Here is an 11,374-nt window from a genome sequence, read left to right on the forward strand (position 1 = left end):
GTGACGCTCATTCAGAACCCATTCCCGTTCTACCCGTTGTCAGAGCACTTAACCATTATCATAGTATTTGGAGGCCAGTCTATGACGACATATTGATGACATCAGAGATCTCCTTATATGGGCAAGGATGAAAAGGTTGAACTGGTGGTCCACAGACCACCAGTTGAAAACACCTGTATTACAGTGACTATAGGTCCGGGCCGCTTCAGGCCCGATCAGCTACATCACAGCTACGTTGCACCAGTGATCCAACTGATATGGCCATATATGGAGATGCGCAGTAGGGTGGGGTCCTAGCGGCCAAAGAAAGGATGCTGCGGCCAAAAAGAAGGAAAGCTGCTGTTAGTTTATGCTATTAATTGTACAATATGTAAGTACATTGAAGCCTAAATATTAGCCAGAGAACAACAGTCTGTTTGGAGGCAAGTGGAGCGATCGTACGTACTTCTACCCCGGACGAACGTTTGGAGGTCATTTCAATTATAGTAGTAGGATAGGATTGCTTTACTTTACTTTTTTTGTTTATTTAGACAGGACAGAGCATATTAATGAACGTCACATGAACGTAAATACACCGGATTTAGCAAAGATGCTAATTTTCATCCGCAGTCCTCACACAAAACATAAAATCAGAAAAACAATAACATCAGAAAACAGACAAACGGTGAAATACAATTACATAACATCACATAGCCTAAAAATGAACCTAAAATATGATCACAAATGGTTGCAGCTTTGGTTTTCAAGCAACCATCTTTTCACATTGAATTTAAAAGATGGAAATGTAGCACAATCCCTTATATGTAGAGGAAGGCCATTCCATGCTACACAACCCTGTACTGAGAGGACAAATGTTGCAAATGTTATGATGTTGTGATACTGTTAGGTCTGTGCCAATGATTTTATCTGCCGTCTTTGTAGTCCTTTGTTGCAGTCTGTGGTCTTGAGCAGTCAGGTTCCCAAACCACACTGTGATACAGCCGATCAAAACACTCTCAATGGTACAGGGATAAAAGTTCACAAGAACCTATGTCTCAGAAAGTCCTGTCTCTGCTGTGTTCATTTCGATTGGTGTCGAGAGACCATGTGAGGGGTGTCTGCAATGTGTAGAATTTATGATACCCTCAATAAACTAGTAATCACAGACTCATTCTCACATTAATTTAAATGTTTCCACGGCTCATGAACACTTGTCTGACCGTAAATATTCAAAGTAACTGCTTTTAATATCGATTTCATATTTTCATTCATTCCGAGGAATGAAACAGAAGTTTTGAAAGCCTACAGCCCCATTAACAAATAAGACCTTGGTAACAGGTAACAAGAGTCCAAAGACTATGTTCAAATTAGGGGAAGAATAATTACTCAGTTATTGTCAACTCTGTTTCATTCAATAAAAATTGTATAATAGAATTTTAGTCTAGTCTCTTTAATCTTGACTTGTATCAGCAGGAGTAGGAGTGGCCCAGGGGAAGGCTATTCCCTTTCTTTGTCATTCGCCAGTTTTATAGGCTCTCTTGAGTGAAAACCTTTGGCCAGGGAGGAGGCACGAGCAAACGTGCTCAAAGGGCAGAGCTTGTTGTGTCAGGCAAACAGACTCGTCGTTTGTCATCATGGATCTCATGGAATTGTTTTTTATTTCTCTCGGTTCTGCAGTCGTTGTCTACTATGGCGTGAAGGTGGTTTTCTTCACTAGGATACTCTTTCCTAAACTGTGGTTCCCACTGTCCAAGTCTTTCTTCACCTCCATGGGAGAGTGGGCAGGTGAGCTGTGTGTGTGTGTGTGTGTGTGTGTGTGTGTGTGTGTGTGTGTGTGTGTGTGTGTGTGTGTGTGTGTGTGTGTGTGTGTGTGTGTGTGTGTGTGCTTTCACAGCCACCATTGGATAAACGTGTAAATGAATGCTGGATGCTCATTTTAATGTGTGACCATTCTGACTTATACTGTACAGTGATATTCTTTCTCCATCAATGAGCCATATGCTCTGGTCCTGCAGTAATGATTCTCATACGTGCCTGTGTGCGTGAGTGCTTGTGTAGGAGTGTGATAAATAACCAAACATGTAACTATCATGCTTGGTACTGGCAGTTGACACTTTTATGGCACTCATTGCATGGCCCTTGGCAAACTTCTCCCATCTTTTACCAAAGTCAATTAAACAAACACCCACATATTCTTTCACCTTTATATTTTGTGTTTGTTTACCTGTGAGTATAACAGTAAAACCCTGAGGTGGTTGGACAAAGTGTATCTTAGTGTAATTAATCTTAATAGGGTACAAAGTGTGCAAGGAACTATAGGAAACAGGTCTCTAAAGGCTGCCTGGTCCTGCAAGTTTAGACTGGCTGCTGCATACAGTGTGTAACATGATGGATGTGAGTGTGAGCTATTGCAGGAGACGCATTGTGAGCTTGTCGATCTGCTATTTTCTGCGAAAGCCTTCCCCACAATAAGGATGCTGGGGTTTAAGTGGTTAAGTTACCTGAACATGAGTGAGCACAGTCTAGCACACATACCTTTATTGTTTTGTTTTATTGTTTTACCACTGCCTTACTATAATTTTCACATTCATTTCTATTTCTAGGACATGTAACAACACAGGCCTTGCTGTACCTTTAGGCATTCAGTGTACGAGCGGCGAGCGCCATAGCAGAGGACACAATTATTGGTGCATTTCTACCCAAACACACAACAGCCGAGAGCATGGAGTCTATGCAAGTTCAACCATGAGACCCCCTTTCCCACGAATTCTCAGTCTAGAGAGACTCTTGTGGACATTCCAGGGCGGTTTCATCATCTTATGGGAACCCCTGGCATCTGAGGAGCTCATACAGCCTCCCTCAGTGCTAAAACCGTGGTGTTCTGTTGCCTCATAAAGGAACTAACAATGCCGATCTTTCCTTTCTTTCACAAGCTCCGCTTTCATTCCATTCCAGCACAGCGGAGAGAAACAGCAATTAGAACAGGTTCTAAGACGGATGAAAATCCTTCCTTTCTCTTCATTTCAAGGCATCTCTCCAGAGTCCAGACCATCAGAAACCAAAATTTGGATGAGTTTGTCTCTCTTTCAGCTTATTGTCAAGAGCCTAATATCTATTGTGTTGGGTTTTTTTACATTGTAAATGCCTGAGTGTTAACTTAAATCTGAGAGTGTACAAAATGAACCAAATGGTAAATGGACCATTAGAGTCCATTTGGGTTCTATACTGTATGTACATTCTCATTCATTCAGGTTGCATGTTTATGCATGCATGCATGGAGGTGCATGCGTGCGTGTGTGGGTGTGTGCGTGCTTGCCTGCGTGTGTGTGTGCGTGCTTGCCTGCGTGCGTGCGTGAGTGCGTGCGTGCGTGCGTGAGTGCGTTGCGTGCGTGCGTGCGTGCGTGGGTGCGTGTGTGCGCACAGTGGATTGCATGGTAAAACATATTGTGATATGTCATATTTCCCAATCTTAGTTTGTGGCTGTGCTAGTTCAAATGTGATTTGCATCTATTTATATTTCACATCGTTCTGTCTGCTATGAGGAGGAAGATAGGAGGACATACACTATTCTATGATAGATAGATAGATAGATAGATAGATCATTTTATTTCCGTGTCCTGCACACAAAGTGCCCAACCCTCATGGGTTTATAAGACACCATTTTACGCTTACAGCATGTTTACAATATATTCACATAATACATTCAATTACATCTCAGAATTATACCAGAGTGTTCTGTCTTCTCTCCCAGCTTGACAAATAAAATCTGCCACAACAAAAGTTCCTTTAACAAAATATATCTCAAGTTTTTCATAATCACCAACTCAAGGAAATCACCACAAATAGAAGACATCTTACTAACAAATACCTCTATATCATCATATTTAGAGCAATAAAACAAAAAGTGAACCTCATTTTCAATTTCACCAAGTTCACAAAACAAACAGTATCTCTCTTCCTCTGGAGAGGCATTAAATCTGCCATTCTCTAAAGCTAATGGTAATGGTAATGTTCCTGACCATATTTGTGAACAGAGAGATTGTTGTCTTTTGCTTAAATTATACTTCACATAGGGTTCTACAGTGTACCTGTCCTTTATGAGACAATAAGTTCGCAACTTTTATACCATATATCACGACACCATTTTTCTTTATACCTGGAAAACATTGTACTTATTTTGGACAATAAAATAAAATATCATTAGAATAAAATAAAGATCTCAATTAATTTGTCCAGGGGTGACCAAATCTAAAATCGCAGTAAAAAATCTTTTTTGTGAGTCTCCTCTGAGAGTACTCAGAGGATTCTAGACAAACAGGCCATTGAGAAATAGAGCACTCTCTGGAACGGCGGCTTCTTGGCTCTTCAAGCCAATACAATTTGAAGTGCACCATTATCATTAATAGGGTCACGAAGGAACTTTCCAATTTTCTCCTCACCACCTGTCACAGAATAGGACATTCTCATGAGGTTGAAGTGTGTGTCTGTGTAGTGTGTACTGTACACACATAAAATATGTGTACTGTAGGCTACGTGTGCATGCAGACAAAAAATGTGAAGAAAATATTCTAAAATGTTCAGCTGGCTCTGCAAATGTTGGCTATGCCAAAACCTTTCATCACCACTGTGTATTTTGTCATTGCTGTAGCCAGTAAATATTTAATGGTTAGGAGGGCTGGTGGACCTTGTAAGTATAAGAGCACAGTGCCCTGGTTGAAGCCCAACATTTGGACAAGTGATTTTGATTTGATTTGATTTATTTATTCGCACAATAAAAACAGAACAAAGGTAACATCATTAAAACAACACAGAAATAAGTGCAGGTGAGAAAAGGAAACCCATAAAGGGCTTATAGAGGTTCTCACCTAAAAATAATAAACAAGTAGTTAAACATAATAATCAAGTTAAACATAATAATAACAAGTGGATATTGAATACCAGCATGCTGTTACGTAAATGTCTAGAAACCTCCGAAATGTTGTATCTAGTGGAAATGTCAGTAGCATTACAATATGTTTTGCATCGTGGCTACGAACAGTGTGGGCAAACATATGACCATGGACCCAAGTGTTGTTTGCATTTGTATTGCACATTATTGGAGTGCCTTCCACGTGGCCTTACAGCCACCAAATCTACTCAGCTAAGGGGTCCAAACAAATAAAAAAGAATAATCCTTGCTTGCGGCATCATCCGTGCATCATCTCTCACTGATGACATCAGAACACAAGAGGATGTGGATGAGTTAAAGCAGTGGTTCTGAAAGTGGGGTCCAGGGACCCCTAGGGGTCCTTGGCAGGGTTCCATGAGGGTCCCCAGAAAAAATTGTTCAGCATCACAATCATTTTATACGTTGGCTATTCAAAAGTAGCAGATATACAAGCTCACAGCGCGGCATGAAGTGACACGCTGTGAGCTTGTATATCTGCTATTTCTTTTTACATTTTTGAAAAATCCTGAAAGTGTTTGGAAATGTCTTAATACACACACAAAATTTGTTTTCAGATTGGGGACCCCTAAATACATATACTTTTGGGGGTCCTTGACATGAAAAGGTTTGAGAACCGCTGTGTTACAGTAAAGAAGGTTCCATGTGACCACGCCAGGGGTCATTTGGAGGTGCCAGGGTGAGGCACTCAGTGCCATGTGTCTTTATCAGAGCTGAGGGACATGCATTGGTGTGGTTACATTGTGTGAGAACAGGATTTAGATATCACACGCTAGGGCTTATGCCCAATAAAAGCCTATTATTGGGCAATGGGGATCCTTGGAGACGCTGCTGTGGTGCTGTGCTGCTGTGCCAGAAGCGCTTCCCTTAAAACGCCATAAAAATAAGGGCAGGAGGATTATAATAATAGTAATATAGTAAGTAGTAGGATGGAATTAAAACAATGCCCCCCCTAAAAATAAAATAAAAAATGTTTTAATGTAAATTTCAACTAGTCGACTAGTCGACTACTACTTGGTCTAATGAGTCGACTAGTAAAAATCATTAGTTGTGAATGCCCTATCGCACGCACGCACGCACGCACGCACGCACGCACGCACGCACGCACGCACGCACGCACGCACGCACAGGCATAGGCATAGGCCTACTGTACACACACACACACAGGCATACTGTACACACATGCACACTCATTGTTTTTGATTGACTGCAGAGGAAGACAGATTAGATTATACAACAATTGAGTTCCCAGTTTAGCATGGGTACTGCAGCAAAAAAAAAAAAAACAAGATATGACTCAGTCATATTATACCAGGTTGCTCTCTCCAGCGTCCCCGCACGGAACCAAATGGACCCGTGGTCCTGTACCCTTTCGCTCACGGACAAACAAACACGGCCAAAATGGCAGTAAATAGTAAATAGTTTATGAACGGAGCTAAATCAGTTTGTGTGCCTCAGTAAGGGCTTGTGTGCGTTGTCTTGTTTTTTCTGGGTCGCTGTTGGTGGCGGCGCTGTGTGTGTGTGTATGAGGAGCCAATAGTTGGTTTGGTGGCCAATACCACACTTTTTTTTCACGCAACAGCGCCACAGACCATAGAGATACATACAGTGGCCGAACACAGTATTGTGCGTCGTCTTTAGATCCCATATTCTGATCTATTCTCATTGGCTAAAGGACCAGCCAATGAGGAAAAAGTCACGCAAAAGTCACACAAAAGTCACGACTGCAGGTGTAGATGTAGACCAGGTTTTGAAACCTGGTAAAAATGCAAACAGTGTGTCACTCACTTGTTATTTTTTCTCTCTTTCAGTGGTGACTGGCAGCTCTGATGGGATAGGGAAAGCATATGCCATTGAGGTATTTATTTTGTATATGTATCTATTATTCCTTGTGTGCGCGTGCGTGCGTGCGCGTGTGCGTGCGTTCGTGCGTGAGTTCGTGCGTGCGTTCAAGTAAACCTGAATCAAAACTCAAAGGTCACCCAAAGTGTAATTTAACATTTAGTTGCTGCACATTGTAGTTTTAAGTTTTCCAAAAGCTTAGCTTTGAAATGGTTATGGCAAAACACCAACTCTCCTTGCAGACAATTAAAGTGTTTAGGGTAAGGTGCCAGTGTGTGGAATTTTTTCTAAATTGTTTTGACCATACAGTACACACATACACTTTGAAATAAGTTATAATATTATATATATTATAAATATTTGTGAATATTATTTGTACTGTTTAATCATGTCTACAAGTAAGTGTTTCTTTTATATTAATTAAGTTTCCTTCCCATTTAAATATGGGTTACCAAACTGGCCACCTTGGGACCTCTGCTACCCCCAGCTGGCTGGTCAGGGGATGAACGTGGTTATTGTGGCCAGAACCAAGGAGAAATTGGAAATGCTGGCCAACGAGATAAGTGAGAAGACTCAAACACCAGCATAACAATGACCCTGTTTATCAGCTTCTGTACTTATGTTTGACCTCCAATGTCATGTTTATGTTTACTTTTTGAATCAAGCATAATTTAACACTAAAAGTGTTGTCCTTCACGTTGCAGATATACTGTACACTTGCTGTAATATAGAGAAGAAACTTGCCTTATCATTCTTTTACAGGTGAAACTACTGGTCAGAAGGTGATAGCGATAGTAGGAGATCTCACAGAGGAAAACGTCATGGGTGAAGTTGAGAACAAACTCAAGGACTTGAATATTGGAGTCTTGGGTGAGCTATTATGATCCTAAATGTGGTCTTTGAATCATTGATAATGTATCTTCTGTGACTTCTGAGACAAGAGAAAGAGAATATAGTTTTCCTATAATGTGTATCTGCTGAAGTCTGGCCAAAAAGACACTGAATCTTTCCTTTTCATCTTTTAGTTAATAATGTGGGTGTGATGCCCAGCCGCATCCCTTGCAAATACCTTGACACTGCAGATCTGGAGCAGGTTTGCAATATTCAGCAGTCTGTAGCTTACCCTATGCTGTTTTTTGGCTAGACTTTTCAAATCAATCTGCTTTAAAATGGATTAAAATGCAACAATAACATAATGTTGAAATAAATGCACAAACAATTATATTCTTCATGTGTTGGATTACCCAGCTAGTTTCAGTAAGTTGATTTTAATTGAATCCAATGGCTTAATTGAAAATCTAACAACTACTAAGTATATAACCACCTCCATATTTACTTTCACTAACCCCACAAAACGTGTTGGCATTTTTGGCTCTTGAATATAGACAAATGTATCTACTAATTATTTCTGAATCTTTCCCACACCTGCTGTCTTCGCCTTGCACCAGCTACATCATTTCTCCTCCTCTTCTCAACGTGTCACTTCATAAGAGAGCATAAATATGTATTTATCGTTGCAGACAATTACACATGTAATAAACTGCAATGTGAGAGTGATGGCAAAGGTGAGAGTGTGAACTATGTTTTTTTTTACAAATCTGTTCTGTTGTATAATTTTTGCCTATAATCTAAACCGCTTTTTCTTTTCTTTTCATAGATGTGTAAAATAGTCCTTCCAGGCATGGAAAAGAGGTTTAAACTTTTTTAGAAAAACAACATTTGCTGCATAACATTTAGCTTTAGGCACATGATGGGCTAGTGATTTTCACTGTGTGTGTGTGTGTGTGTGTGTGTGTGTGTGTGTGTGTGTGTGTGTGTGTGTGTGTGTGTGTGTGTGTGTGTGTGTGTGTGTGTGTGTGTGTGTGTGTGTGTGTGTGTGTGTGTGTGGATGTGTACGTGCATGGGTTTGCCTGCCTCCACAGAGGGAAAGGAGTGATTTTGAATGTTTCCTCTGGAATGACCTGTTTCATCAGCCCATTATACACCCTGTACACCGCTTCAAAGGCAAGTACATTACCTAATACCTACAGTACAGTGTTAAGTGCCAGAGGTTTTTCAAAACAGGGTACAGCCAGTGTCAGCGTTTTTAACGATTTCTTAACCTTTTCATGTAGTCACAAAATATTTTCCGTGATCACCGTCCTCACGGCGATCCCCTCATTACACACACAGGGGTCTCGTAGAATCCCAAAAAATCGGGTCACAGTAATCCGTTCCATAATTGCAGCTACCGTAATTTTCGCACTATAAGCCGCACCTGAATATAAGCTGCAGCAGCTAAATTGAATGATTTGTTCATACTGTATATAAGCCGCACTGGACTATAAGCCGCGGGTGTAAAATCCATAGATTTAGGAGGTCCCCTAGTGGCCGTTAGCTGTAAAAATCCATAGATAAGCCGCACCATTATATAAGCCGCAGGGTCGAAAAATGGGAAAAAAGTCCCGGCTTATAGTCCGAAATTTACGGTAGTTGAAAATAGCATGTTTTGCCAAAAATACATCGTAAAACACAAGAGCCGAGATACAGAATATTTCCCAAATACTTTAACCAGGAAGTGAATGGAGTGAATCTTTGGAACACGTTATCTATGGTTCTGTGTTTAAAAATATATATATATTTATTTATTTAATTAATTAAGCATTGTTCACTTTCAATCATCAGCACTTGACTGTTTATCTGTGATGCAGTAAGTTGGTTCTGTGCTTTTATGTACATACATTTATGTCTGTGCATGCGTGTGTGTGTGTGTGTGCGTGTGCGTGTGCGTGTGCGTGTGCGTGTGCGCGTGTGTGTGTGTGTGTGTGTGTGTGTGTGTGTGTGTGTGCGTGCGTGTGTGTGTGTTCGCTGTACCCCTGTATGTATAGGTGTTTGTGGAGAGATTCTCCCAAGGTCTTCAAACTGAATACAAACCTAAAGGAATCCTAATACAGGTACATATTCAGATATCAAGACAATACTTTGTGCTTTTTAAAGATAGTGTTATTTATTTTAATGTTGCAAATAAGCATAATCGGTTCTATTGTTTTCCCCTCTAACCTGTCATTTCACAATGACATTTTGTGATGCCTACCAGACGCATTTTTAATGAACACTTTCTCTCTCAGGTAGTGGCTCCATTTGGAGTCTCAACTCCAATGACAGGCAACATGAAGGCGAACGTGATGAATCTTACAGCAGAGGACTTTGTCAAGACCTCCCTGCAGTATCTCAGAGCGGGAGACAGAACATACGGCAGCATCACTCACACATTCTTAGTGAGATAAACAAATATAATATACCATTAACCACTTTTTACCCATGGCATCCCTATTTAGGGCATGTTTTACAGACGAAAAGCTTAAAAGAAACTATGTCAGTGAGACGCGTTATGAGCTTGAAAATAAGATATATCAGAGAGAAAAGGGAGAATTCTTAGAAGACAATGAAAATGTAAATTTCCGTGTGTGTGTGTGTGTGTGTGTGTGTGTGTGTGTGTGTGTGTGTGTGTGTGTGTGTGTGTGTGTGTGTGTGCGTGCGTGTGCGTGAACAGGGTTGGATTCTACAGTCCATTCCTCTTTGGATGCTACATTCTGAGTACATGCAGGACGGTTTGATAGACTTTGTCAAGAAGACGTACAAGGAGGAATAGAACCTACACTTCTCTGAGCAAGAATATCATGTCATCTCATGTAGGGGGCCTACTGTATATTTACAGTAAGTGAGTAAATTGAGCCATGCAGAGCCAGACATGTGGGCTATTGGATTGCCATCTTACCATCTCTGTTTGGACCCCAATCAAATTCTGGGTAGTAAACACAATTTTGTACTGAAAGGTACAGAGACCACTCCATTCCACCACTCCTGCATTTAGGGGCTCGAATCCACCGCGGTGCATCCGGCTTGTCCGAGCATCTGTACTGACAAAATCGTCCTTGTTCAGGGAAGGGAAGCCGGCCAGGGAGGGCTGCGGTGGCGCCGGTCAGCTGGGGGTTGGATACCTCCCCACACAGCAGGGTTAATGGCATAAAGACTTTAATGTGAAGAAAATGTGAACAACCAGTGGTGGAAAAAGTACTCACATTTTGTACTTAAATGTATCAAATACTGCAATGTTGACATACTCTGTTACAAGTAAAAAGTCCGGAATTTCAAAATGTACTAAAAGTACAAAAGTATTGGTATCAAAATATACTTAAAAGTACAAAAGTAAATGTGCTTATTTTGTCTTTCACAATGTTTCAAATGTAAAGAAATCTTTTGAAATGAGCAGATTACGAGCTCACAATGCGTCGCACTTGTGAGCTTGTAGATCGGCTATTTTCAAATGGCCGAAATGTATATAGGGCTGAAGTGGGTGATTTATGTTTTGTAATAATAATCTAAATCTACAAAGTAACTAGTAAACTAAAGTTTTCAAATAATAATTGTAGTGGAGTAAAAGTACAATATTTGCCTCTGAGATCTAGTGGATATGAAGTAAAAGTATAGACAATTGGAAATTAAAGTAAAGTAAAAGTAGGCTACCTCAAAATTGTACTTAAGTACAGCACTGGAGTAAATATACTTAGTTACTTTCCACAACTGCTATAACAACATGTATATGACATAAAGGATCTCGACTTGTAC

General features: G+C 40.5%; 1 protein-coding gene across 2 annotated transcripts; it reads left to right on the forward strand.

The window, feature by feature from the left end:
* Positions 1–1,545: 1,545 nt before the first annotated feature.
* hsd17b3 (hydroxysteroid (17-beta) dehydrogenase 3) lies at positions 1,546–10,875 on the forward strand. Of its 2 annotated transcripts, none has more exons than XM_080433208.1 (11): positions 1,546–1,764; positions 6,736–6,782; positions 7,254–7,329; positions 7,529–7,636; positions 7,792–7,859; positions 8,287–8,331; positions 8,424–8,458; positions 8,689–8,770; positions 9,634–9,699; positions 9,874–10,023; positions 10,299–10,875. In XM_080433208.1, the coding sequence occupies exons 1-11, from the start codon at positions 1,614–1,616 to the stop codon at positions 10,395–10,397; spliced, it is 927 nt and encodes a 308-aa protein (XP_080289334.1). In that variant the 5' UTR covers positions 1,546–1,613; the 3' UTR covers positions 10,398–10,875. The 2 variants fall into 2 exon arrangements, with proteins under 2 accessions (XP_080289334.1, XP_080289335.1); XM_080433209.1 differs by having other exon boundaries at positions 1,683–1,764; positions 6,736–6,781; positions 7,213–7,329.
* Positions 10,876–11,374: the final 499 nt, after the last annotated feature.

Source organism: Gymnoscopelus braueri (genome assembly GCF_963280865.1).
Source record: "Gymnoscopelus braueri genome assembly, chromosome: 7".
Lineage (NCBI taxonomy): Eukaryota > Metazoa > Chordata > Actinopteri > Myctophiformes > Myctophidae > Gymnoscopelus > Gymnoscopelus braueri.